This window comes from Petromyzon marinus, chromosome 43 (genome assembly GCF_048934315.1).
Source record: "Petromyzon marinus isolate PM22_M1 ecotype Great Lakes invasive population chromosome 43, UKy_Petmar_22M1.pri1.0, whole genome shotgun sequence".
NCBI classification, from domain to species: domain Eukaryota; kingdom Metazoa; phylum Chordata; class Hyperoartia; order Petromyzontiformes; family Petromyzontidae; genus Petromyzon; species Petromyzon marinus.
The window spans coordinates 15,958,469-15,985,354 of record NC_133709.1 but is presented as its reverse complement, the minus strand read 5'-3'; the positions used below and the strand labels follow the sequence as shown (position 1 = coordinate 15,985,354).

At 47.6% G+C, this 26,886-nt stretch overlaps 2 protein-coding genes across 2 annotated transcripts; one reads left to right on the top strand and one right to left on the bottom strand.

The window, feature by feature from the left end:
• The first annotated feature begins 174 nt into the window (after positions 1–174).
• Positions 175–20,427, top strand: LOC116957812 (endoplasmic reticulum-Golgi intermediate compartment protein 3-like). The gene is made up of 13 exons (XM_032980200.2): positions 175–863; positions 2,961–3,031; positions 5,188–5,275; positions 6,941–7,060; positions 8,797–8,893; positions 9,728–9,893; positions 12,748–12,805; positions 14,122–14,153; positions 14,940–15,036; positions 17,113–17,177; positions 17,643–17,779; positions 18,053–18,108; positions 19,229–20,427. Exons 1-13 carry the CDS (start codon positions 782–784, stop codon positions 19,306–19,308), a joined length of 1,149 nt encoding a protein of 382 aa, XP_032836091.1. The 5' UTR covers positions 175–781; the 3' UTR covers positions 19,309–20,427.
• Positions 20,125–26,886, bottom strand: LOC116957813 (fatty acid-binding protein, heart-like). The gene is made up of 4 exons (XM_032980201.2): positions 26,708–26,886; positions 24,666–24,838; positions 22,156–22,260; positions 20,125–21,606 (listed from the first exon to the last, which is right to left on the bottom strand). The coding sequence occupies exons 1-4, from the start codon at positions 26,778–26,780 to the stop codon at positions 21,553–21,555; spliced, it is 405 nt and encodes a 134-aa protein (XP_032836092.1). The 5' UTR covers positions 26,781–26,886; the 3' UTR covers positions 20,125–21,552.

The following is a 26,886-nucleotide window of genomic DNA, read 5'->3' as shown; positions in this document are numbered from 1 at the left end:
TCTTGTAGTGGTGGTAGTAGTTGTAGTGGTGGTGGTTGTTGTGGTGGTTGTTGTAGTGGTTGTTGTTGTGGTTGTTGTGGTGGTAGTGGTTGTTGTAGTGGTGGTGGTTGTTGTGGTGGTTGTTGTGGTGGATGTTGTTGTGGTAGTGGTTGTTGTGGTGGTAGTGGTGGTTGTGGTGGTAGTGGTTGTGGTTGTTGTAGTGGTGGTGGTAGTGGTTGTGGTAGTGGTTGTTGTAGTGGTGGTGGTAGTGGTTGTTGTAGTGGTTGTTGTGGTGGTTGTTGTTGTGGTAGTGGTTGTTGTTGTGGTAGTGGTTGTAGTGGGGAGCGATAGTGTAGCGGTTAGCGCTGTGCTGCGCTATGAACCTGGCGACCCGGGTTCGATTCCCGCTCACGACCAACACCGGTGACGATTATCTGAACCGGGCCTCCCCTAGGTCGACTCAGCCTCAAATGAGTACTTGGTGCGGTGTGTAAACATCGCCACTGGGGAGACAACAGTGACTGTGCGTGGTCACGGCCACCCACCCCCTCGTGTACCGTTACCGGCCTTCATAGGTGCTGCTCGCTAACAGCACTTGCCCCTACAGTCTGTAGGGGCAAGTGCTGTTGAGGCTACACGGGGGATCTTTGTGGTGGTGGCGGTAGTTGGTGGTAGTGGTGGTGTTGGTGTCATCAAGGCTCCTTGGGCTCGTGTGGTATTCGTTCGTGAGGGGCAAGGGCTCAGCTCGCGGCTGTCGGTAAAGACCGAGAGAAAGCCGGGCGGCTGTCGTTTGGGCCTCGCCATGTTGTCGCGGCTGCGCCACCTGGACGCGTACGCGAAGCCGCTCGAGGATTTCCGCGTGAAGACGAGCGGCGGGGCCGCGGGTAAGTCCGCGGAGCCTCCTGGCTCGCCTGAGCGCGCTGCCCGCGAGGGCGCCTCCTGGGCGGCGGGGCAGGGAGGGCCGCGGGTGAGTCCGCGGAGCCTCCTGGCTCGCCTGAGCGCGCTGCCCGCGAGGGCGCCTCCTGGGCGGCGGGGCAGGGACTCCCCGGAACATGGGCCCTCGCGCTTTTAATATTAAAATATTTTTTTGTAATTAAATGCTTTCACCTGCATCACGGATGTCGTGAGATGGACTATCTCGTTTGCAAGGGTGTTCAGGGTATCCACCGACACGTAGAAACGACGTAGTGACACAAACATTTGAAATATCAAGGCAAAGCGGTTTCCTGTTCGCTTTTGAGCGTTGATGCAGCGCCTAATTTCAGTACAGAAGCCATGCAGAGCCACCTGGCCAATGTAATTTAGGTATCAATTACAAGTGTAGTGAAATAACAAAGTATTTACATGACCGTGTCAACAGCGGTGGGCAGAGGGGCGACGCTCACAACAACGAGCAGAGCACCGGGCGGTTAAAACGCAGCGAGTTGGCACAGTGGCGAGCACAATTGGTGGCATCCAGGGGCCATCCATTGAGTTCGTAAGCAAAAAAAAAATCTCAAATCTTGACCCCTTCCCACCGCCTATATAACGGTCGATATTTAATCCACGCAGAAACGATGAAGGATGAATAATATTAACGCGTGTAAGCAAACAGATAGTTCACCGCCGGCTGCATTAAATAATTAAGTTGGTGTACCTTGGCCACTGATTTTGTTGAGCTGCGTGATAGCTGCAGTCAGGGGTACGGTGACATATGAGTGACACCTCTCTCACAGTCCCACTTCTCACGCTAGTACTTGTTGTCTGACAGCTGGAGACACTGAACTGTGGCTCATTTGAAGGCCAATGTAGACAAATTATATTATCGAGGCTTCACCCCCGTTTCCTATGCGTATGTACATTGTCAGTAGCGTACGCATTTGGGTTAACCTCCCCCCTCCATGCGTACGTACTAAATGGATGTCCCCTACTGCCGGAGGATTTCGGCCGTGCATGATCCGTGGATAGACTCGCCTCAGAGCCACTACTGTCTTGGGGCTTTAAACAGGAGATGAATGCAGATGAATAAAGCCTCAACGCCCACGTGAGCAGGATGTCACTGACTTTTGACGGCCCTTTTTCGATCCACTACTCGGTGAAGGCCCTCCGCACGCTGTGTATCTATCAGTCGTGGGGGTGCTTTTGACCACACTTCACCACACTGGGACAATATGAATTGATTAAATGGAACAACAAATATGTGAGTGACCATGATTGATGACGATGGTTTGAAGAAAAATTCAGCTCGCAGTGGGTAGATCATGGCTGGTGATATTCAGTTTAAGAGTTAGGGGACCTGGACATAACCAGGTATGAACTAGGACCCATGTCTAACTAATGCTGGTGTCTATACACAAGAATTGGTTCAAGCAAGATTGCTGACTAGACAATGTCAGAACAACTCCAGAGTTTGTTTGTGTTGAGCCAATGCTGCTGAAATAATGCACTCCCAACAAGGCTGGTGGAAGATGTGAATCGTTTTTTTTGTGGATTGGCAAATTTGGAAGGAGGCATGTTCTGTTAATTTTTTTTTACATGATTGACCTTAAAACAGTAACAATTTTTGTACATTAAATAGGATGGTTCACTGCTGGATAGTTTGATATATTGTTAACATGATATAAAGGGGAATCCTGCTATATAAGATTTCTCATAGGGTTATTCAACAGCTGCAGGGATCAATGAGTTAATTGGCCCTGCCTGATGCATACCGATATTGTGATTTTCATGGCAGTGGGGAGCGGTGGCGCAGTAGTCTGCGCAATGAGCTCGGCCACCCGAGTTTGATTCCCGTCCACGGCCAACATCAGTGATGAACATCTGAAGGAATACCTTGTACAGGGTGTAAACATCATGACCTGGGAGAGAAAGGTGTTTAGGCAATTTTACTGGGCACACCACCTCCTCGTGTGCTGCGTTAACCTTTATAGGCGCTCGCTAATAGCACTTGCGGCAACAGCTTGTGTCGGCCACACAGGGAATCTTTGTCTCTGTGTTGGCAGTGACGTTGGTGAGTGCCGTAATCATCCTGCTGCTGTTCGTGTCGGAGCTTCAGTTCTACATGAGCAAGGAGGTGAGACGTGCAGGAAAACTGCCAAGGTGTCATCATATCTCCTTGACTCTTCGCGTTCTTAGATCCCTCACAGCTCCTTTCACACATTTTCCACTATGCTGTGGTTTCAGTATGACTACAGCATTTTCCTTGCATAAAGTAAACTAGCAAATCCAACTCAATGGTAGGGTGAGCGGCTTTCAATTAAAAGTTTGAGTTCAAATCCTGGTTGTGGATGGAGTCGATAAAATGAGTCCCAGTTTGTTTGGGGGAAATTAAATCAAGAACAGTGGTTGTGTTATGAATATACTTGCCCCCGCCATAGTAATGTCAAACGTCCACAAATGGCTCAGGGCTGTAAACAGAATATGAGCACCACCTTAATGCTGCTCATTTGAGCAGGAAATCATGTTTTTACTTTGAACCAATTTAACCTAGCACGAAGTTTAGTCACCAGTTTCGTATGAAGACACTTTTACCGTGACTACAACTAGCTGCTACAATCTGTGCATCCTGAATGGATAACAAGCAGTATAGTACTGTAACATCAAACAGGGATAGCCCACCCAGTGCACAGGCCTAATATACAGAAAATTCTGCCGAGTTGAAATTCACACTGAGCCGGACAAGGTTTTAGGCGAATTAAAAAAACATTCTAGAATGTCTTTTAAATGTAAGAATATAGTGTACATATAATAAAGTAAATTGCATATGAAAATAAAATATATGATACAACACACTAGAACCTGTTAAATTGTATACAGTGTGGAAAACATCGTGTTGAAGTGGTATCAAATACATTTAAAGTAATACATTAGTACAGGAATTTCCTGTAATGCACAATGGATGCGTTCCTGGGAAATTGTACATAACTCTAAATAACTTAAAGCCAATTCTAATTTCCCATAGACATAATGTTAAAATCAGGGGTTGCGTACCTAGCTGACATTTTTAGAAAAAAAATGTGTGACTATCTTAAAGTGTAAAAAAAATACATATTATAAGTTTAAATAAATTTTAACGAATAATAAATACGAATAATTTGTTCAAACTTATCAGAGTTTCTTGAATAACTTTGCTGATCGAGCCCTCTTTGAGTGAACAGTGGTTGAGTTAAGCAGACGAAGGGGCAGGATCACCTGCCTCTTCATCCAACGATGAAGCTGGAGCCACAGGAATGCAGAGCATTTAAAACCTGTTCAAAGACAGCTGGCCAGCATTTTTCTTCCTCTGCTGGTACAGCTCCTTGTAGTAGTGATGGCCACCGTTTAATGTCCTGTTAACTCTAGAGCTGCATCCTCTGTTTGGGTCATCCTCTCTGAGGATGTCCATTGCTGCTTCCCGATGAATAAAAGCCTCTTGACAATCTTATTGAAGTTAATGTTCATGGTGGGGGTGGGATTTTTTCATTATTCTCTTCCTCATATTCGTTGTTGTTCCAGCTACGTTAGGTCCTCATTTGACAGATCCCTCACTATTAGAATCAAGCAACTCTAATATGTTCGACTCCTCCACACTGTCGAGTCCAACTTCTGTCCTCCACGAGGAGGTAAATCCCTCCACTGGGTGGAGGGATTTACGGTGTTACGCACTATACGTGCACAGTACGACATTACGATATTATGTTGAAAAATAGTCTGCTTTCATAGCGTGTGTTCCTGCAAAAAGAAATGCTATTTTTTTTTAAAGAACGCTTTTGCAAAACATTACACATGTAAGGAAATATGTTCCCTAATTAATCAACAACGTATATACCAAACGTTGCGTACTGCGGTAACTTATAGCGGGGGATTCCTGTAGTGGGGGAGGGGTTGTGGGGGATGTCCGGGTGGAGTGGTAGGGGAGGGTTTTGGGGAATAGGGGAGGAGTGGTCGAGTTCAAGGGGATGGGGGGAGAGCGGCGTATCCTTTAATCGACGTACTTCACGACAGTATACAGCATACCATAACACACCACACACAATATATTATTTAGCCACACTCATATTGTACAGTTCACAGGGTTGCTGTTGTGTTTTTTTGTTGTTAAGAGATTAATTGAAATCCCAATTAACATCTCTTTCTGCCAGCTGGACCAGGGCTCTCCCAATTAGTTCAGCTAACCGGGGTTTACGCTCCATGTCCAGGCCTCCTATTGACTTGTGTTGTGTTTGTCCACTGCCTTGCGGCTGCCTGCAGGTTTATCCGGAGTTGTTCGTGGACACGACGCGTGGGGAGAAGCTCCGAATTAATATGGACATCACGTTTCCACACATGGCCTGTGCCTGTAAGCATCTCCTTGGCCACTTTGTCCATTGACTCATGAGTGCTCACTCAAGGCCACACGCAGCCTTTCACTCCCGCTGACTGCATCCATCAGGTTGGCGAGTGGCATTATAAACTAAAACTAAACTATATTTTATTTTACCAGGTAAAGTCCATTGAGCTTATACAGCTCTTTTTCAGAAGCGACCTGGCCACAGATGACACAACAACCAATTGGGCTATCATGTAGAAATTTATACTCTAAAACGCTTGTTTCTAAACATGGAGGGAAACACCAGAGGACCCGGAGAAAAATTCACACAACCATGGGGAGAGCGTGGAAACTGAAAATATCCATCAGGCGTCGGGGTCGGGATCGAGCCCACGACCTCCTGTATGCCAGGCGAGGTAGTTAACATCTCCTAGCCACCGCGAGTTCTGCAGATTAGGTACTTCATACATTAACATCCTGTAAAACATATGCTCCTCGTCACCAAGCAATTCACCACCAAAGCCATCATTAATCCATCAGTCATTTGGCCAAAGCCCTTAATGCCACTACACTTTGCTACCAACACTTCTCTTCAGCAGTTATAGCAGATGCTGCACAGTAGACATGCAACGCACAATATATGCTGTGACAGTATCCCCGCATCTGGCTTTAGGTCTTATCTTCCCCACGGTACGGATGCCTAATGCACAATTGGACGATAAAAGATTCTCCTTTGCGTGACTGCAACGACGAGCACCAAGCCATGTTCCATATAACTTGCCACTGCCTCAGATGTACATTTTAAGGCAGTGTATCTGCAGTTCACCAACTCTCAGAAAAAGCGATTGAATGGCTCAATTACAACTCCGTCGCAGTAGTTGCTCTTCATTGGCCACGCGATCATCACAATCATCGCCTCCGTTAGTTGCCAGGCTCGTGGAGGGTGCTCCAATGCCTACCTCGGCAATTGGCTCTCCCCCCATCACATCTCCAGCACTCATGGTGCCACGCTCTCTTCTGGACCTGTGCGTGGCTCCTCATCCTGTCTCGCCGCAAAGTTCCCCAGCGTCTGTCTCGGGGCACCTATGCTCAAATGCCATCATCTCTTTTTTTTTAAGCTGCTTAGGGTCCAGCTCTGATCTATACTCCCACCTCAAATGCGCTTTTCTTTACGCTCACACTTACCTCTATTCTCTTCGATAGCGGTGTTCGTAGCCCATAACAAAAAAAAACCTGCCTTAGCAAAGCAATACACCTCTTGACCTCCTCACAGTTCCCTGCATTATTCAAAGCGACGCATTTGCGTATCAACCTGCCCTAACTGTCTCACTGTATCGCGACATGAAACTAAACTTTGAACTAAACTTGTTATTTTACCAGGTTAAGGCCTACTGAGCTATATAGCTCATTTTTCAGAAGTGTCCTGGCCACAAATGTATATAGCTGCAAAGTACCCTGAGCACATGTTTCGAATTGTGGAGGGAGAACATGCAAACTCAAGGTATACAGGCGTCAAGAGTTGGGATCGAATCCACGACTTCCTGCATACCAGGTTAAGTAGTTAACATCTCGCCACCGTAGCGCCCACTCGCCACCATAACACCCACATATTATCAACATGCCAGGCAGACCATGAGACGGCTGAAATTGTCATTTGACAAGGAAACGTTCCATTTGTGTTTGTCACATTCGCAGTCTTGAGCATCGACTCGATGGATGTGTCCGGGGAGCAGCAGATTGACGTCTCGCACAACGTGTACAAGCAGCGACTGAGCCCAGATGGCCAGCCTGTCGCTCAAGGTGCAGAGAAACACGGTGAGCTACCCCCACCACCCAGACAGCCTGCCCCTCACTGTGCAGAGAGACACGGTGAGCTACCCCCACCACCCAGACAGCCTGCCCCTCACTGTGCAGAGAGACACGGTGATACCACCCTTACCACCCAGACAGCCTGCCCCTCACTGTACAGAGAGACACGGTGATACCACCCTTACCACCCAGACAGTCAACCCCTCACTGTGCAGAGAGACACGGTGATACCACCCTTACCACCCAGACAGCCAGCCCCTCACTGTGCAGAGAGACACGGTGATACCACCCTCACCACCCAGACAGCCTGCCCCTCACTGTACAGAGAGACACGGTGATACCACCCTTACCACCCAGACAGCCTGCCCCTCACTGTACAGAGAGACACGGTGATACCACCCTCACCACCCAGACAGCCTGCCCCTCACTGTACAGAGAGACATGGTGATACTACCCTTACCACCCAGACAGCCTGCCCCTCACTGTACAGAGAGACACGGTGATACTACCCTTACCACCCAGACAGCCAGCCTGTAATGGTGCAGAGAGACACGTTGAGCCACCCCCACCACCCAGAAAGCCAGCCCCTCACTCACGTCGAAAGAGAAGCACAGTGAGCCACCGTCACCACCGTCACCACCGCAGAGGAGTCTTTTGTACATGGCAAGAGTCCCACGTTTTGGACTACCCTCCCTAATCTGCAGGTAACCGTGGTAGTGATTCAACGATTACCCTCTGATTGTATGTGTCAGGGTGGCCAGTAGTCACTGGCCAATCAGACTCATCCTGGTCTCATAAGTTCTCATCTGGTCAAAAAAAATGTTCTTGAAATATGTCATGTTTACCACACTGTGCTTTGACCCCTAGCGCGACATGGGTGACTATATCGTGAAGTGGCGTGGTCAACATTTTAAATCGTGTTTCATTTGTAAAATGTCTTGAGATTAAACATCTCATTGGCAAGGGTGTCCAGGGTGTCGATATAGCAAATAGGTAATAACACGTACTAACACTTCTATTCGATTTCTTATATGGAATGCATTCAGTGAATATCACACCCAGTCAAAAAAAATACGTAATTAAGCGGTGTACACCGCCGGTTCATGTACAATATACTCTAGCTGTAACAGCTCTAAATGTTGTGGGGAGTGAGATTTTTTTATTGAAAGTGTAAATCAGTTGAGACTGGCGGCACATTGTGTAGGGTGTGTGTCTGTCTGGGAGACGGTTCCACGTTGAAGCAGCTGCGTCCGAGCGAGAGCGCGCCTCTTCTGCTCTTCACGCAAGGGGGGCCGTTAGGCAGCTATTTTCTTTGGACTGAAGATCGCAGGTTTTTTTTTTATTTTATTTTAACAAAACGCGAGCCCGTTAGAGCCCGTCGCGCAGCTCGCAAATCCGGGAATCGAGAAGCATCCCAACGCAACTGAGACTAGGTCGGAGTCACTACAAACACAAAGTGCTTGCTACAAATGAACCAGAATACCTTGCTGATCGCCACGACGCCACTGGAGATACGCAACGTTTAAATCATCAAGATTGAAAACGTAATTTCGTTTAAACTGCTTTTTGTGTTTAGTTTGCTGTCCTTCCCCCCGCTCCTCCAATACGTACACACGAGTCGTACGCGCGAGTCGTTTATAGTGGGGAGGGGGGGTGTGCCGAAGAGCCACAGTTCACATGAACAACGGGGAGACAGCTTGGCATAACCGTCGACAGTTCCATCGTGTTTGTCGATACTGCAGAGGTGGGGAAGCTGGAGGAGGCGCCGCCAGTGGAGACGGGCGAACTGGACCCGGATCGGTGCGAGAGCTGCTACGGGGCCGAGACGCCAGCCATGCTGTGAGGGAACGGCGTCGGCGCACTCGCCTCGTCACCACTCACCCCCTCGTCACTGCGCCTCGCCAAAGACAAACATCCTGCCCCACCACCTTAGCTTTAACAAGCTGTTGGGGCATTTGCTGTTAGCGAGTGGCACCTATGAAGGGCCGGCACGGTACGTGAGGTGGGTGGGTGGCCGGCTCCACGCTCAACTGCCTTTGTCTCCCCAAGTGGCAATGTTTACACATTGCACCAGGTACTCATTTGAGGCTGAGTCGACCTAGGGGGAGGCCCACCACTGGTTCAGATAATCGTAACTGTAGACCGTGAGCGGGGAATCGAACACGGGTTGCCAGGTTCATAGTGCAGCACGCTATAACCGCGACACCACTGCTCCCCACGCCTCAACATGCAACAACAACAACAACCGCCATTCACCACTAAGTGGCGGTGACGTCACCACGACGCTTGTGCCAGGCTATGTGCACCCTGAGGCCACGTGAAGTGTCAGCCTCAACGTGCACACACCTGCACACACGCCTCATCAGCTCTCACCGACATGGGATCGAACAGTCGACCACTGGATTGCAACTCCATTGTGCTAACCATTACACCATGGCAGCTCCTCAGGTGAGCTTTGTCTTTTCTATGCATATTCTTGTGGGGACACAAACACGTTTGCATGTGCGTGTGGGGAGTGGTGGCACAGTGGCTAGCACAACTTTGCCGCAGACCCATCGAGCCAAGTTCCAGATTCCCGCTCGCGACCAACAACCGGCCGAGGGCCTCCCATAGATTGGTGTTGCTGGGGCTACACATGGGGGTGGGGTCGGCTGTCTGTGGCTGCGTGTGTAGCTGCTGCAACTCGTGCGACGACGTGCGGGAGGCGTACCGACTCAAGGGCTGGGCCTTCAAGAACCCGGACTCCATCGAGCAGTGCCGGCGCGAGGGCTTCACGGACAAGATGAAGGAGCAGGCTGGGGAGGGCTGCCGCATCTACGGCTTCCTGGAGGTCAACAAGGTCAGCTACCCAGAGACAGTTTTAATTTTATTTTTTTAAAATAATAAACACAGTCCCAAGATTATCCGTGATAATGATGGTGAAAACAGCCGCGGATAATTCACAATCGCGGATAATCCAATAATATCCATTTTACACAGATGTCTATGCTAAAAACCATTAATATAGGTATAAATTAAGAACAAATACAACGATCGACTGATCGATGCACGCGATAACACTTCCCTGCTGCTGTACAGAAGACTTGGCCTACTAAGTGGATGATAGCAGAGCCACGCCAATCAACATCAATCAAACTCTGTTGTAAATATATGGCAACTACTGTACTGTAGAGGCGATCACGTGGATTTTGGATTAATCGAAGCACGTGACTTGTAATAAACATTTCCAAGAATAGCAATGTATAACTGTTTTTAGATTATTAATTTGGGCTTAAGGGAAAATCCATGAGTTATTAATTTACGTCAAAATCTCAGGTGCCCAGTGAATCCGCAAATCGGATAAACCACACGCGGATAACCGAGAGTCTACTGTGCATATAAATACAGTTGCTGAGCACCAGGCCCAAAAGCCAACATTTTCAAGAGGCCTACATCAAACAGCACTTGTCATGTTGCAATAGATAATAAGGGTTCATGCTTTTCTTGAATTGAGCAAAGCTATTATTATAATAGCTTTGGGAAGAAAGAGACGATAGGAGGGAATTCTGAAGTGACAGCAGTGTGAGGGCAGAACGAGAGAGAAGGGTTTGTGAAAGGCTGCTTATAAGGAGTTGGAGGTTCAGCTATTGACCTATGATACTATCAGTAGGCCTCGGCTCTGGGTTGTTTTTCGAGTCCCTGACTCTCTGCTCGCAATAATTAAGGACCTTTGTGATGGTGAGTAGGCCCGGGTAAAACTACGTGGCCGGGAGTCGGAGCCATTCCCTGTTCACTTTGGGGTTCGACAGGGATATCCTCTGGCTCTCATATTATTTAACATCTATTTCGACCACGTAGTTCGTGAAGCCTTCAATAGCTGTACCGTAGGAATTTCCATGTGGCACAGATACAATGGGAGGCTGATCGATGCCTGGGTGCAGTGAAGGTATGGCTCCCTATTGGTCAACAGTGTTATGTATGCCGATGATCTGGTAATTGCTGCTCACTCAGAGGAGGAGTTGGAGGCGCTGCTGCTGAACCTGGAGCTTGCCAAGAAGAGGTGGGGCCTTACCATCTGCCCCACCAAAACTAAGCACCTGCCTGGGTACTTTGTGTTATTAAACACTCCACCCCTTCAACTCCCCATGAGTGATGGAAAGAGTGGAGAAGTTCCTGTACAAACTTGTTTAGAAACTTTCGTGACTGCAGGAATTACTCTTTGGTTCTTTTGTGGCTTTACCAAAGAGAACCAAAATCTAAGTTACTGTACCTAGGTAGTGTGCTTATGAACAGCTCTGGTTTGGCATCAGATGTCTCGCTTAAAATTAGTCGAGTGGCATTTCCTTTTCATCAGCTACGTGATGCTGTGTGGAAGTGACCTGGTCTGTCGCTCCACACGAAGCTTCGGGTCTTCTTGGCCACAGTTATGCCTTACCTTTTAGGCTTGCGAAATGTGAACCTCTGTAATGGAACATCTGCGCTGGTTTGAAACATTCAGGCTGGCCTGCCTACGGATATTCCTGGGTTTAACGAGGCTGGATTGTGTGAAGAGCTCCCAAATCCTTGAATGATCTGGGCACATTCCCATCAGTGAGCAGTCAAGGGTGCATTAGCTGAGTCACCTGGCCTGCATGCCCAGCCACTTATGCCCAAGCAGCTTGAGCAGCTTTTGTTTGTCCGGATAGAGGGGGCTAAACGAGTGCAGCTCGGGCTGTGAAGGAGGCTCGTGAAGGACGCTACTGGGCAGTTGGAAGCAGTTACCCTCCAACAACAACAACAAGGGAGCGGAGCGCCAGGCGGCTAAAACTCAGCACAATTGGCACAGTGGTCAGCAAACTCATGGCCCCTGGGTGTGTATCCATGACCGGCTCGCAAGCCTTTGACGCTTCATGTGGCCCTTGGTGATGTCACCACCACTTAGTGGTGAATGCACCAGGAATAGTCACACTCGGCTTGTTGATGCCCAACTCACAAACTAACACTTTGTGAAAGACCCAACGCAGAAGATCCCTGATTTTGACCTTCCACAAAGCTCATGGTCCACCCTAAACTGCATTTGCGTAAACTATCGCAGATGTTGGCACAAATGGAAAATTAGAAACTGTTCAATGTGCGACTGGTCATCCAGAACAGACCATACATCTTGATTTAAGCTTTCGTGACTGCAGGGATTCATATTCTTGGTTCTTTCGGTAAAGTCACGTAGAAGGGAAACAATAAAATAATAATAATAAAATAATATTGTTTAATATTTTTATTATTTTATTGTTTCCCTTCTACGTGACTTTACCGAAAGAACCAAGAATATGAGACCATACATCATTAAGCGACACAATGCCTGATCCACAAATACAAATGAGATTTGACAGCGATACACTCCGCTGCTCCTGACACGGTTATCTGACTTGACCACATCAATGTAAAATTGTAGATGTTGCTATTCATCTGAATCAGCCATACGAAAGAAGAAGAAGTGGTGAATGGCAGTTGTTGTGACCTGCATTGTGGTGGTTGAACACAGCTCAATCGGTCAATCTGGTCAGCCGAGTCCCTCCAGTTGCTGCGAGCCGCTCGCTCTTCCTACGAGCCAAAATTGGATTAAGTCCTTAATTTTTTTGCGTGGCTTCTTAGGCCCCCATTGCAATGGAAAGTGTACGTATAACCTTCGGTCCAGGTCAAGTGATGTTAAAAACTGTGCAACATCTTTTCCACAGGTTGCCGGGAACTTCCACTTTGCTCCGGGAAAGAGTTTCCAGCAGGCTCACGTACATGGTGAGACACCCCCCCCCACCCTCACCTACCCGTCACCATCACTGTATCCATCCATCCTGTATCTTACACGTAATTTAAATATGCAAATTAATTACATTTCTCATTAGTATCTAAATCCGGGCCAGGTGGCTCAACGGCAGAGAAATTGGATCGCAATTGGAAGGTATCAAGCCCATATACTTGTTGGGGCGGTTTGACCCAGCACATCATCCCTTCTCAGTTAATAAACTAAGTACTACATTGGTGGTGACTTTACCGAAAGGAATATGGAATTTCCACAACTGTGATGGGCTGTAAATGGAAGATGAGCATCGTCACCTTATTCTTAGTTCTTTCGGTAAAGTCACGTTGATGGGAAACAATGAAATAATAAAATATATATAAAACAATACAAATTCTCACGACGTTTCGACCATAACACAAACGGTCGTCATCAGGTGTGTCAGTTTGCATAAATTTATTTATTTTTAAACGATGTATTTATTTATAAAAAAACGTTAGCGCCACGCGCAGCGATTTGGCAGTTTATTTAGAAGGACTAGTCCATCTATGTTCTGAAAAGAGGAGGGGGGAGACGAAAAATTAATGTATGCTGTCTGAAAGCCACCGTAAGCGTGAACAATCAATTAAGACCTGAAATGGTTTATCAAATCTTTCCAATGATTGCTAAGCCAGAATCCATATTCCCGGTTGAAATTGTCTCTGTGCTTGTATATGTGGATAGCCTCATGAACGAATCTCTCATGGTAGCCAGATGGCTTACAAAGAACCTCTGTCTTGGAAAAGTCAATGTCATGTGAGCCTACTGAATTATAACAATGATCTGCCACGGCCAAGGTGTTGGTCCTACCGTGTTTAAGGTCTGCTTTGTGTTTCCCTTCAACGTGACTTTACCGAAAGAACTAAGAATATGAATTACTGCAGTCACGAAAGCTTTAAATCAAAATTCATCGTCACCTTGTCAGCTGTGCAGGAAATCACTTTTTTCACTTTGACAAACCTCTTTTTATCTTGTTTCACAGTGTCCCATTCTCGTGTAACAAACTCAGGAAACAGAATGTTTTAGCCTTCTTTGTCCATCAGCAGTTCACCAGCATGGGTTCAAGAAAGCCTGGCTCTGCTGGCGAGACACTGAAAGTCAAAACCGGGCCAGAGTTTGCTTGTGTTGAACCATTGCTGCTGAAATTGTGGACTTCCAGAAGGGGCCACGTTTTTTTATATTGTAAGTTGTGATGCATTGCCATTACAAACCTAATTAAAGTCTCTGTGTCAGTTGCTTTAATGGTAATGATGCCTTTGTGTTTCCCTTCTTTCAGTCCATGACCTCCAGACATTTGGCTCTGAGAAGGTAAGTTGTGGCGAGGTTTGGGTTGGCGTTTTCCCATAAATGTCCGAACTTACCTTGAGTCAAGTAAAGAAGTAGGGTTGGAGCCAGGCCTGCATGCACATTACCCATTGACCAGCATGGTGGTAGTGTGTCCCCACTCTCTGCTGCCAACCTCTTGAATTCTAGACACTGGAGTGGTTAATGTTGGTGTTTTTGCATCAACGGTAACCGCATAAAATGAAATAAAACTAACCTCAGTAGATTGACACACATTTACAAAAATGTCTGCCAATAAACGATATCTTTACCTATTCAATTGAGAAATCATCAGGCTTGCCATGGTCCTACAAGGAAGCACAGGCCAATTATATTCTAGAACTCTCTCTTGTGCAGGCCCTGCTTCCAGCAGTTGTGTGAGCAAGCAAGCGTTGGAAGGGTTGCACCGTTTACTTTCCAACCGAGAAGCAAGGTTGAACGTGCCGTGCGGTGACGTAAGCCACTGTGCCGTTTGTACGTTCACGTGTCACCAACCGGTGCCTTTATTGTGAACAGTTCCACCGGAAACGGTAATCCCATATTTAACTTTGAGCACCGGTAACTCTTGAGAGCTCTTACCTGTTTACCGGTTGCAGTTTAACAACAACCCTGACGTACACCGTACTATTAACTGTGGCGGCATACCAGCTTCAAACCACAAATCTCTGCAGCGAGCGGTGAACGCAGTGCCGCTGTGTTACCCGCGTTGCTCAATCACAGTTTTTCACTGTTCGTAACTTAACTGAGGTCGTCACCGCTTCACCCGTGCAGTTCAACCTGACGCATCACATCAAGCATCTGTCCTTCGGCCAAGAGTATCCAGGCATAGTCAACCCCCTTGATGGGACGAGCGCGGCTGCGGTGGAAGGTGGGTTCATGCCGGCGGGGAGCAATTACACTGGAAGGTCGTTGACTTGTAACGGGAGGAATAAGGTTTGGGTTGTGAAGCCAGGCCTACATGAACATTAATTATCGATCAGCATGGTGGTGGTGTGTACCCGCTCTCTGCTGCCTACCTCTTGAGATCTAGACACTAGAGTAATGGTTCATCCTGGTGGGGAGTATTACACTGCAAGGTAGTTTACTTGTATCGGGCCGTAGACATTGTAGTGGGATGGTAAGGTTCCAGTGGCAAGTTCAAGATGTCATAGCGAAAAGCTCTCTACCAACGGTTCTATGCTCGGTCAAGATTTCCCAGCTATTGTGCGGAAACGCACAACCCGCAATATCTGCCCTGTAACAGTGTCCCACATTATGGTTTTAGGTCTTCTCTTCCCTTTGCTTGTCGGACTCGGAAAGACCAATCCGGTGCTTGTCTCGACAGTCGACACCACTCCCATCCTGTCTGTTCATATTTACAGCACTCACCCACATACACTCTCTTCCCAACCCCCAAGTTGCTTTTCCTACCTTGTCACGAAATTCCCAGTATCCTTCTCGGAATAAAACCTGCGCTCAAATGCCAGTGACTACTTTTTGCGCCCATTTCTCGCAGGGGAACGCCCATGCCTATGAAAATCTGACCGATGGGAAGTGGAAAAAAAGTGTTTTTTTATGTGCGGAGATATGTAAAGGAGGTGCATTCTCTGTTGATATTTATATGAGCTGCTTAGGGGCCAGGGGTCTGAGTACAAAACAGCGTACACAGTTCTAGAAATTAAATGAGCTAAGACTCCAAACGGCATTTATGCAACATTAATCGTGTAAGTGTTGGGGAGGTTTAGACCACCTGTAAGTCCACCATTACTCACGCACAAAGACACACGCGCACGCTTTGACAAACACAAACACACAAGGACACACACAAGGACTTCCCTTTGACCTTAACAGACCATAGGGGGTAAGTGCTGTTAGCGAGTAGCACCTATGAAGGCCAGAACGGCACATGAGGATTTGGGTGGCCAGCACCACGCCCGGCTGAATTTGTCTCCCAAGTTTTTGGCCTTTAGGTCTGTGCTCAGCAACTGTATAAATATATATGACCTGATGTCATCGCTCCATGTCCTCGGTGGACTTCTGCACGGACGCGTTCCGATCCTCGGCTGGCACTCCGTCATTTTTCTAGACCACCTGCCATCGTTCCGTCTAGCCGTGACTTGCCTTGCCCAAGCCCACTGACCTTGACAAATATTTTGGACGATGTGATTCACCTGCGTACGTTCTTTAGTCCACGTGTCCCTCTCTCAGTGTAATTCCAAGCATGTCTCTCGATGCTTTGCATACTTTTCAGTTTTTGTTTTGCATGTTTCGTCCATGACCATGCTGTTTCTGAACCATGTCATATGAGGGAGTACCTATTGATTCAAAACATTATTTTTTATGCACATTGCTCTGTTACTTTTCATTATCAGTTCAGCTTTATAAACGTACTTCAATATGCTCTGCATGTCCATGTGACGTGTCGGACTCTCGGACAGAAACGGATGGCAGAGCAGCGATGCTCACAACGGAACGCCGAAAGTTAGCAAAGTCAAACTCTGTTAACCCATAACACCTGGCTCTGTTCTGGGATCTCCTGTCAGTGAGCCTTCCACACATCGTGTGATTGCCTCAATGGGTTTTAACCTGTTGCAAGCATCGTGGCAATGCGGTAGGCTGTTGCATGTATGTATGTATACAAATGTGTGTATGGGAGCGATAGTGCAGTGGTTAGCACACTGTGCTATGAGATTACATCCCAGCCGTGGCTGACTCCCAACAGTAAGGGTGTCTGAACCAGTAATTTACATCGCCTAGATTGATTTAACCCTAAATGAGTATATTGTGCCACGTGTATACATAAACATTGGGGACACATTAAAGGCATCTCTGCATGGTCCTGGCCACGCCACCCATCCCCATTTTGCACTGTGCCAATGTTATTATGAACTAACTCGGCACATGCCCCAACAATCTATGAAGGCTTTGCGGTGTGTCTTTGTCTTTGTGTGTGAGCGCTGTGCAGGCTCCATGATGTTTCAGTATTTCGTGAAGATTGTTCCAACTGTGTATGTACGAGTGAATGGGGAGGTGAGTGATGCCATATATACTGTATATTCAAAATACATTAGCAAACCATACACATCGTTTCCATCTCACCCTACACATATGTATTTTTTTCACATCCCATCGGCCACATGGCCTTTTGGGAGCGCATAATTTCAGCAGCATTGGTATCGACTCAACATAACATCCCTCCCTGTGGGTTCAATAGCACGAGTAACTCATGTGGGGAAGATCAAAGTGGTTGTCCTATGGGTAAACTTGCCCCTGCCATAGGAATATGTAGCATCCACCACCGGTTCTGCAGGGTTATGAAATGCTCATTTGAGCAGAAAATAACTTTTGACTATCTCATGTTAAACATTCGGTTGTAAAACTCGCCTTGTTTCGAGTTAACAATGCCTGCCTGTCTTGATGGGTGATGCTGTTGGTGGTCTCTGGAGCACTAGGTGGTGATGGGTGACGCTGTTGGTGATGTGCGTGGCACGGTAGGTTGTGCGGACGAATCAGTTCTCGGTGACACAGCATGTAAAGGCCATCGGCAGTGGATCGGTGGAGTCGGGGCTGCCCGGCGTGTTCGTCCAATATGAGCTCTCACCCATGATGGTTCGGCTCACCGAGAAGCACCGGTAAGGAACCGGTTCGGGGCACGGCGCGACATCAGCATCTCTGTCGTCACCGTCGTCAGAAGCGATTTTTGAACCAAAAAAAATGTTTTTCGCCTGAAACATGAATCCCCCGATGTGTTCGGGAACGTCGAACTTGCAATGGTGCACGGAGGTGTCGGTTGGCACTTGCGTAGCGGAGACGTGACGACACGTGACGATGCACGCGTACATGTGGACATTCCCCGGTGTGGGAAGGAGGTGCATTGCCTGATGATCTGTCTGGTGCCGTCCTAGGTCGTTTCTCCACTTCCTGACTGGTGTCTGTGCCATCGTGGGGGGCGTATTTACAGGTGCTGCTCACTCCCCACTCAAACACTCAACAATAGCCCCCCCCCCCACACACCATCAAACACTCACAATAGCCCCACTCAAAACGAAGATTGTTTTTGACGTAATTTTTTGTTACTTAGTTGCTGAGAACAGGTTCAAAGTGTCACGCGGCCAGCAACAAACAAATCGTTCTATCAAAGTTGCAGCAGGGTGCAGAGCCGACGTAGGTCTTGGTTTGAGCAAGGCTAGTGTAAGAGATTCGGGTAACCAGATGGTGGCCGATTGAATGCCAAAGGGGAGCGGTGCGAGGGAAGAGGCCGAAAGAGAAGTGAGGTGACCTGCAGTGTGGTGGGTGGGTGAGGAAATGAGTGAGTCAGTGGGTGGGTGACGGAAGGAATGAGGGAGTGAGTGGGTGAATGAGGGAGTGGGTGGGCGGTTGGCTGATTGGTTGAGGGAGGGAGTGAGTAGGTGGGTCAGGGAGTGTGCTGTTGCAACCTGCATATTACGGTGGGTGAACGGAGTACGGATGAGATGAAACAGTCTGGTAGACTGAGTCCTCAACGTGAGTGGCGGAATCAATGAGTGAATTTCACAGGAACGGTAACCATGGCAATGCAAGAGTGATAAGAAAGTGACTGCCTGCCTGCCAGCGAGCAAACTGACCTGGAGTGAGTTAGCGGGCTGCATACCAACAAAGCTAGTTGCACATTGTTCCGTTTAAATATCATCACAGCATTCAAGCCAATGTTTTGCATGCAAAAAGAAAAACCCTGAGGTGCAGCCCTGCAAATACTCGCTCGGACAGTTGCTGGGACAAGGGCCTCCCAATTCGAGCGAACACTGTCGGGTGTTTAGTCTACCACTCGAAGGCATACCCACACTTTACCCCATTGTTTCAACTGCTGTACCGGGAGATAGGACTTTATCGTCAACGTCTGCATCACGATTCAGGTGCAATAACCGTGGCACCACGGCAGTTCTACGTTAAGGTGTCTGTCAGTAATTTTCACTTTACGTTTCCTAAGACACCTCTGCCATGATGTGCTATGCGTGCCCAGCATTTCTTACACTCCAGTGGCTCGTACATTAACATCTCGTTTCTGACCTCCGTGTCTCTTCCCCTCCCGTCTTCCTATCCAGTGGCTGGGTTGATCGACAGCTTCATCTACCACTCAACACGTGCCATCCAACAGAAGATGGAGCTTGGCAAGGCTTCCTGAATTAGCGCACACTGAGGGCTTTAGCTGGTCAACAATCTGAGCAGCTGAGTCCAACAAGCAGGCCTGCCTTTCTAAACGTCCCTTTTTGCTTTGAATTATTTTTTTTTTCTCCTGTGGAAAGGTTGCACTTACGACCAGAACGGTGCATTTGGTGAATGTCAATAAGCAGTCAGTACACCTCCTCCTCCACGTATAAACGCGCGTCTCCATATACAACAGATATAAAATGTGCACATTCCATTAGCCAATGTGCCCTTTTTGGCAGTGCATTATTTCGGCAGCATTGGCTCCACGCAAAAAGCAAGCTCTGGGCCGGGCGTTGACATTCCGTGTCCACATCAGCAGGTCAGGCTTTCTTCTTCTTTGGTTCTTTCGGTAAAGTCACCACGTAGAATGAGAATAAAATAATAAATTGATAAAATAAAGTAACACAATAATATTCTCACGACGTTTCGGCCACAACACAAGCGGTCTCGTCCCTTCACCTGATGAAGGCCGCTTGTGTTGTGGCCGAAACGTCGTGAGAATATTATTGTGTTATTTTATTTTATCGATTTATTATTTTATTCTCATTCTACGTGACTTTACCGAAAGAACCAAAGAAGATGAATCATTGCAGTCACGAAAGCTTTAAATCGAAATGTAGGTCAGGCTTTGCCTGCACCAATGCTGGTGAACTGCCAGATGTGTATTGGCAAACCATCCTCTGTTATGGGTCCTAGTTCGGTGCAACTTTGTATAAATATACAATACCGCAGATGACCATTAGCGCCTTTGTGAAGATCATAAGTAAGAATAAATAAGCAGACACTACGATTATAGACTGGCAGGTCTTTATACACCAACATAATTTATTGTAAGCAAGATGTTATATTTGATACCACAATTAATGATATGGGTAATGATTGTGTGCAGAGCAGAAATAAGTTGGGTATATATTGTGTTAAATTATGGCCATTTTGTTCTGTAACATTTTTTGGGGTGGCCGGAATTTTAAAAATGCATTCAGTGCAATTCTCCTGCAATATCGCGTGCAACATTTTAATTTGATAAGTTCTGCATTTGCTTTTGGGCTGCAGTACTGGGATAATAAAGTTGCATTTGCAGACGCTGTTCAAATCGCTTATTTTCGCATTTGTATTTGCAAACGACACTCCGATTGGTTTGAATTAAATCACAAAACCTTTTTTTTTTAAAGGAACGACAATTATTTAGGGTTGTTCAAGTGTTTGTTGTTTTAGCATTTCTGCATGGAACCTGCATGAATGACAAAGGGTTACCGGTTTGCCACATGCGTCAGACGTGGTTAGCGGCACACTTGGACCTGCCACTCAGAGGTCTGTGGTTTGACTCCATCCCCTGGCCTGACAGTTGAAACAATGGGGAAAGTTTCTAAAAATCTCTCAAAAACCGCTCCTTCCGTCCACCCACAGCAGTACGCATTGCCAGACGTGTGTGTGTGTGTGCAGTAACCTGGCAAGTGTGTTTGTTAGTTTAATGGAGCTATTGGTATTGCATGAAAACCGTCTCATATGTATCCACTTTACTTAAGTTTCCTTGTTGGTGTGAAGTCCTTCTGGGATCCGGCGGAGGATAGCGAGGTGTTGCGGCTTTGACGGCTTCAGGGCATTGTCCAGAGCTTGATTTTCTGTTCATGCTACGCAGCAGGATTCCTCAAGTTTGTGCTCGATTGGGTACGAGTGCTTTACTAACCGGGCACAATTACTAAACTCACGATTCGCCGCCTCCTCATATGCGTCCCCTCCACTTAAAAATTCTATTTTTTACAGATTCCATCATCGACACGGTCTTCTGTGAGTGCGGTCATTTCAGCGGCATTGATTCAACAAACTCTGGACTGGTTTCGACACGCAATGTCTCATCAGCAGTCGGGCTTACTCGAACATATTTTGGTGAACCGTAAAACGTTTACAGGCAAGAACCCTCTTTGGTTACAATTTTTTTTTTATCTGGAGGGACGTGCAGGAAGCGTATTGTCCCCTTATTTAATATTTTCCGGAATGACACGTGATTATTTTGTTATTTAACATGTTAACGGTGTCCAAATCAAGAGCACCCTGAGCAAACTCTCGCGTCAGAGAGAGGGGGTGGGGGGAAGGTAACACTCAATTTACAAAGGTCGCCCAAACCTCTGCTCCGATATTGGGATGATTGCGGTAAGCAGGTTATAGCTATTCGGGTAGGTCGGGCAGGCGTCTTGTTGGTGATTGGCTGGTGCAGCAGCTACGCTGCCCTGTGGTAGATACGCGATGCCACCACGTTGCCCATGGTGCACGTCTGTAACGAGAAATACAACATCTCAATATATAAAAAAAAGTATCTTATTTATGAAAACTGCATTCCGAAACATCGCAGATTTTATTTTGCACAGGATTCCGGGACACCAGGCAAGCGGGAACGCAGCCAAAACGGGTGCCAACAACCGCCCAAGTTCTGGGGTCCTATATTGGGATATTCTTGTTTCTTTTGGTAAAGTCACATAGATAGAAAACAAAACTCTAAATGAAAAGCATCGCAACACAAGCGGTCTTCTGGCTTTTGATTTTTGTTTCTTATTTACGTGCCTTTACCGAAAGAACCGAGAATATGAATTCCTGCAGTCACGAAAGTTTTAAGTCAAAACCTATATTGGGATGTTTTTTTATAAGTGTGCATTATTGTCGACTATAACCTGAGTTGAACTCCCATCACACATTCATGAATGTAAGTATGCATCTCAGGAATGGGCGTGAATAGCTAGGTAGATTTGTGGTGAGTTGGGTGTGGCTAGGTTTGTGGGTATGTGCGTATGTCTGTGTGTGGGATTTGTGGGTGGGAATATGGTACCAGGATCAGCTTGTCAGGTCCTGAGAGCTCCCTCACAAGGCGCGTCTCCTTGCCGTCCCACTTCTGCACCTGCACGAGTTTCCCCTCCTCCACGGTGACCACACTCTGGGAGGTAGCACACAGCACAGGCGCGGGAGCGGCGCGTGATGGCGGGGCAGGCGCGACCGCTCAGTGCGCGTCTGGAGGACTCGAGTCCCAGTTTTCGCGTTCCCCAGCCACACGTGAGTTGGGCGAACCCCCCCCCCCCCCTGTCTGGCTCCTTTCTCTTCACGCGCACCTCCGGCCGCTCATGACTGAAACTCCACGTAAATAAAAAAAAAAATGTTTTGCATATCCATCGGCCACACGACCTCGAGCATAATAGCAGAATGTTCCAACACGAGAAAAATCCGGACCGACTTTGACATTCAGTGGATCGTGAGCAGTCAGGCTTGCTTCAACCAATGCTGGCCAAACAGTTTGGAGGCAACGGGCCCACGTTTGTTGGATATGGGTCAGAGTTGAGCGGTGGGTGATGGGAGTTGTGGGTGGGAGTTGGTGTTGGCAGTGATGACATAGCTTCATATGCAGGAGGTCGTGGGTTCGATCCTGACCCTGACGCCTGTATATGTATAGTTTGCACGTTCTTCCTGTGGTCGTATGGATTTTTCTCCGGGTCCCCCAGTTTTTCCCTCCACATTTAGAATCAACATGCATTTCGAGTACAGTATTTGGCTGCTATACATTTTCACGTGATAAGCCACTTCGTTGAGCTAGCATTTGTGGTCAGGTCGCTTCTGAAAGAGAGCTATGAACCTCAGTGGGCCTTACCTGGTAAAATAAATTCTTAAAAAAATTGGCCACCGACTTTAACCGTGAGCGAGAATTCAAACGCGAGTCGTCAGGGTTGTAGCTCAGTGCGCTAACCACGGCGCCACCAGCACTCAAAAGGGACCAGGATATTCTTATTTGCGAGAGTGACGTGGGTCATCAAAATGACAAAAGTAAGAGTATGTTGTGTACGTGTCATTTACACGTTCGCTATGTGTGTGAACTGTTGTATACGTGCCATTAGGTGTCATTTACACATTCGCTATGTGTGTGAACTGTTGTATACGTGCCATTAGGTGTCATTTACACGTTCGCTATGTGTGTGAACTGTTGTATACGTGCCGTTAGGTGTCATTTACACATTCGCTATGTGTGTGAACTGTTGTATACGTGCCGTTAGGTGTCATTACATGTTCGCTATGTGTGTGAGCTGTTGTATACGTGCCGTTAGGTGTCATTTACACATTCGCTATGTGTGTGAACTGTTGTATACGTGCCATTAGGTGTCATTTACACGTTCGCTATGTGTGTGCACTGTTGTGTACGTGCCGTTAGGTGTCATTACATGTTCGCTATGTGTGTGAACTGACACCCTGGACACTGTTTGCGAGCGAGACATGTCCATCCCAAGGGATTCATTTTCCGGGTTGAATTTTTTTCAATAAATGATTACGGTGGGTGCTCCCATCTCCACTGCTGTGTGAACGGAGGTCGGAGGAGCAGGGTGAATTTGAAAAAGACGTGCCCCATTTCGACTGCAGCACCAGAAGGTGGCCTTCAAGTGGTGATTTCAGGATTTCAAGCCGAATGCGTGTACGTGTTGAACTTCTTTCGTACCGTACGTCGCCAACCATGCTAATCGGAGGTGCGGTGGAAGGACAAAAAACTAAGCACAAAAAACTGTTCTAAAATTAATTTCAATCTAGTGCATAGCTTCCAGTGGCTTCCTAATAAATAAAAATATCCCACGCCTCCCTCGTGATGTCATTCCATTTCCATCGCTGGGGACGACGCAAAGAGTGAAGAGACGAAATTATTTATTCAAAGCAACTCCTCACATTTTACCAAAATCCTTCTCCTTTTCCATTGGCCTAAATTTTCATCCTTCTTCAAACGTTCCCCCAATCCTGCTCCCTTCGGTGCCTTGTCGAATATCGTTGGCCGGCTCATATCTGAGATGGCTGATGATTGGAAATTTCCCACTGTCAAGCCGGCTTCCAGAGGGGGCGTGCGGTTGCTGCCGAAGCTAACCGTGGGACTGCGGTCAGCGTTGCGGACAGCGCAATGTGGGCAGGGTGTGACAGCGCATGAGGAAGGCTCGTGAAGGACGCTGCTACGGGAAAGTTGCAGGCGGTCGCTCTCCAACGACAACGGAGGGCATTGGAGCGGCGCTCGCAGCGGCGAGTGGAGTGCCGGGCGGTTCAAACGCAGCAGGTCGGCACAGTGAGGAGCACAGGTGGTGCATCTGCCCGTCATCTCGGTTAGTTTACCCATGGTGCCTGGGTCTGTCCCCTGACTTGTCAGCGGGCGTTCGGCACTCCACGTGGCCTCAAAAGTGCACCTGGCCTGGCACAGGCGCCGTGGTGACGTCTCCGCCACTTCAGTGGCGATTGGCGGCAGCCGTCGAAGATGCTCTGACACTACAAAATCATCAGCATTGGCAACGGGTCGTGGGCCCATGTGCAGCACAGAGAACTCACCTGCACCTTCCTCTCATCGGCCGTGGTCTCCTCGAACGGCTCCCCAAGCCGGAGCTCCACCTCCGTGTTCTTGAAGGTGCTCAGAGTCTTCAGGCAGATGCGGTCACCGCTGCCGCCGATGATGGTCGTGGGTTTGCTCATCCCGGCCACGTGGCGAGTGGCAAATCCCACACCTGCACGCAAACGGGTCCTGGTTGAGCGAACAAACCGCTCGAGAAACCACGCGCGAGCAAGGGTGGAGGCTGCCGTGGTGTTAAGCACACGGAACTTGCAATCCAGAGTCCACGGGGTTTGATTGAATGTATGTTAAAGTTCTTTTGCACCGTATGTTAGCCAACCGCGCTAATAAGAGGTGCGGGCAAGAACACACAACTAAACACAACAACGAGCAGTTCGAAAGAAATGAGTTTTTTTTTTAGTTTTCAATTTACAAATTGAAAACTAAACTTTTTTTTACCTCTCGGCGCGACAATTTAAACAACGGAGCAAGTTTCTCAAATCCCCTCCGGCCCCCTCCCCCCCGCCTCTGTCCACCCATCACAATAAATGGATTCACCAGATCACGTGTGGTGGAGTAAAGTGTGGGTGTGCCCACACATACACCTTTGGGGCCGTCCATAAATGACGTCACGCGATTTTGAACGATTTTGACCCCCCCCCCCTCGTCACACGGCATCACAAAAAGTTAGACCCCCCCTCAAATATGACGTCAAAAAGCTCTGCCCCCCCCCCCCAAAATATATAAAACATGCTTAAAATCGCTTTAAACTATTGTCATTGTAGTGCGTATTTAATGTGGCGCTGCACTCTGATGTTGTAGGAGAAAACATTTCTTTAAAAGTTACCGAAAGAACCAAGAATATGAATTCCTGCAGTCACGAAAGCTTTAAATCAAAATTTCTTTAAAAGCCTATTTAATTAAGTAAAACGTGTTACCTATATTTATTTAAAGTTGCGCATTTTTTTACGTGACGTCACATTCCTCACCACCCCCCCTCCGCCCCCCTCGTCACATCGTCACAAATGTCTGACCCTCCCCCTAGGTGCGTGACGTCATTTATGGACGGCCCCTGTGTTTTTTTTAACACCGTCTGTTCCACGTGGGAAGAGGAGACCAAACAGCCATCAAGGCTTTCGAGCGAGTGGATGAGGGCCTCCTGCCAGCAGGTAGCACGAGCGAGCATCCGCAGGGCTGTGGCTGAACCGGCGTCTCGGGGTAGCGCAACTTATTATTGTCATCATCTGCTTCACCACCAGGTACGCATTACATAATCCACCCTGACGACATTCGCAAGCGTACAGGCCAATGTGTGCGGTCGAAAGGGTCCCAAATTGGCCAAATTACAAATTTGCAGGGTGAGAGTCCAGTGACATGACCTGCCACCGCAGTGGCAGGGAGACGGCTTTAGAGTGTAGTGTGCTAATCGTTACACACACACACACGTTTAACCATGTACCAGCGAATACTGCTGCGATATATAGACATATAATCGTGAGCGTCGTTGGGAAGAATATAAGTGGGATAAATAATCAAACAATTCGTCTCCAAAGTGTGTTGCCCTTCCCGAGCTCATCCGGTTAGCACGGTTGGGTGCGTAAGAAGTTCGACATACAATACATCCATAAATATCTGTTCCTCCGGGGCCTGTAGCATATGTTATAAAGTGGCCCTAAATCAAATAAAATAAAGAGTCAATATTAAAACTCGAATTTTTTACTTGCATAGCAAAGCAATTGTATTTTTTTCATTTGCTGTAAAGCCAGACGATACGATAAATCGCTAACCTTAAACACCCAGTCTTTCATAAAAGTTGAAGGCGGTCTAGTACTATAGTAATAGAGCAAGTGCAGAATCACGGAACCGGAATTGATAGCTTGAAAGCATTTAGCGCGGGGCCCTTGAAAGTGCGGGGCCCGTGATATATTTTGCTACCACGGCAATCCGGCACTGAGAGGCTTGTGCCCTCCAACTGCTCGGGCAACCGACCGACATGGATAGCCGAACGCTTCACACCCAGAACCGCACGGCGACAAGCCCTCACCGATTGCCTTCATGTATTCGTCGAAGTTTCGGCTTTCGTCGAGATCCCACGTCCCGAAGAATTGCTCAGCCATCGTCTCACGAGCAACGGAGATGAGAGAGGAAATAGGAGGGACGAGGAGAGCAGAGGACAGTCGCGTCTGAGTTTTTGATAAATCTGCAAGGTTTTGCGGGCATGAT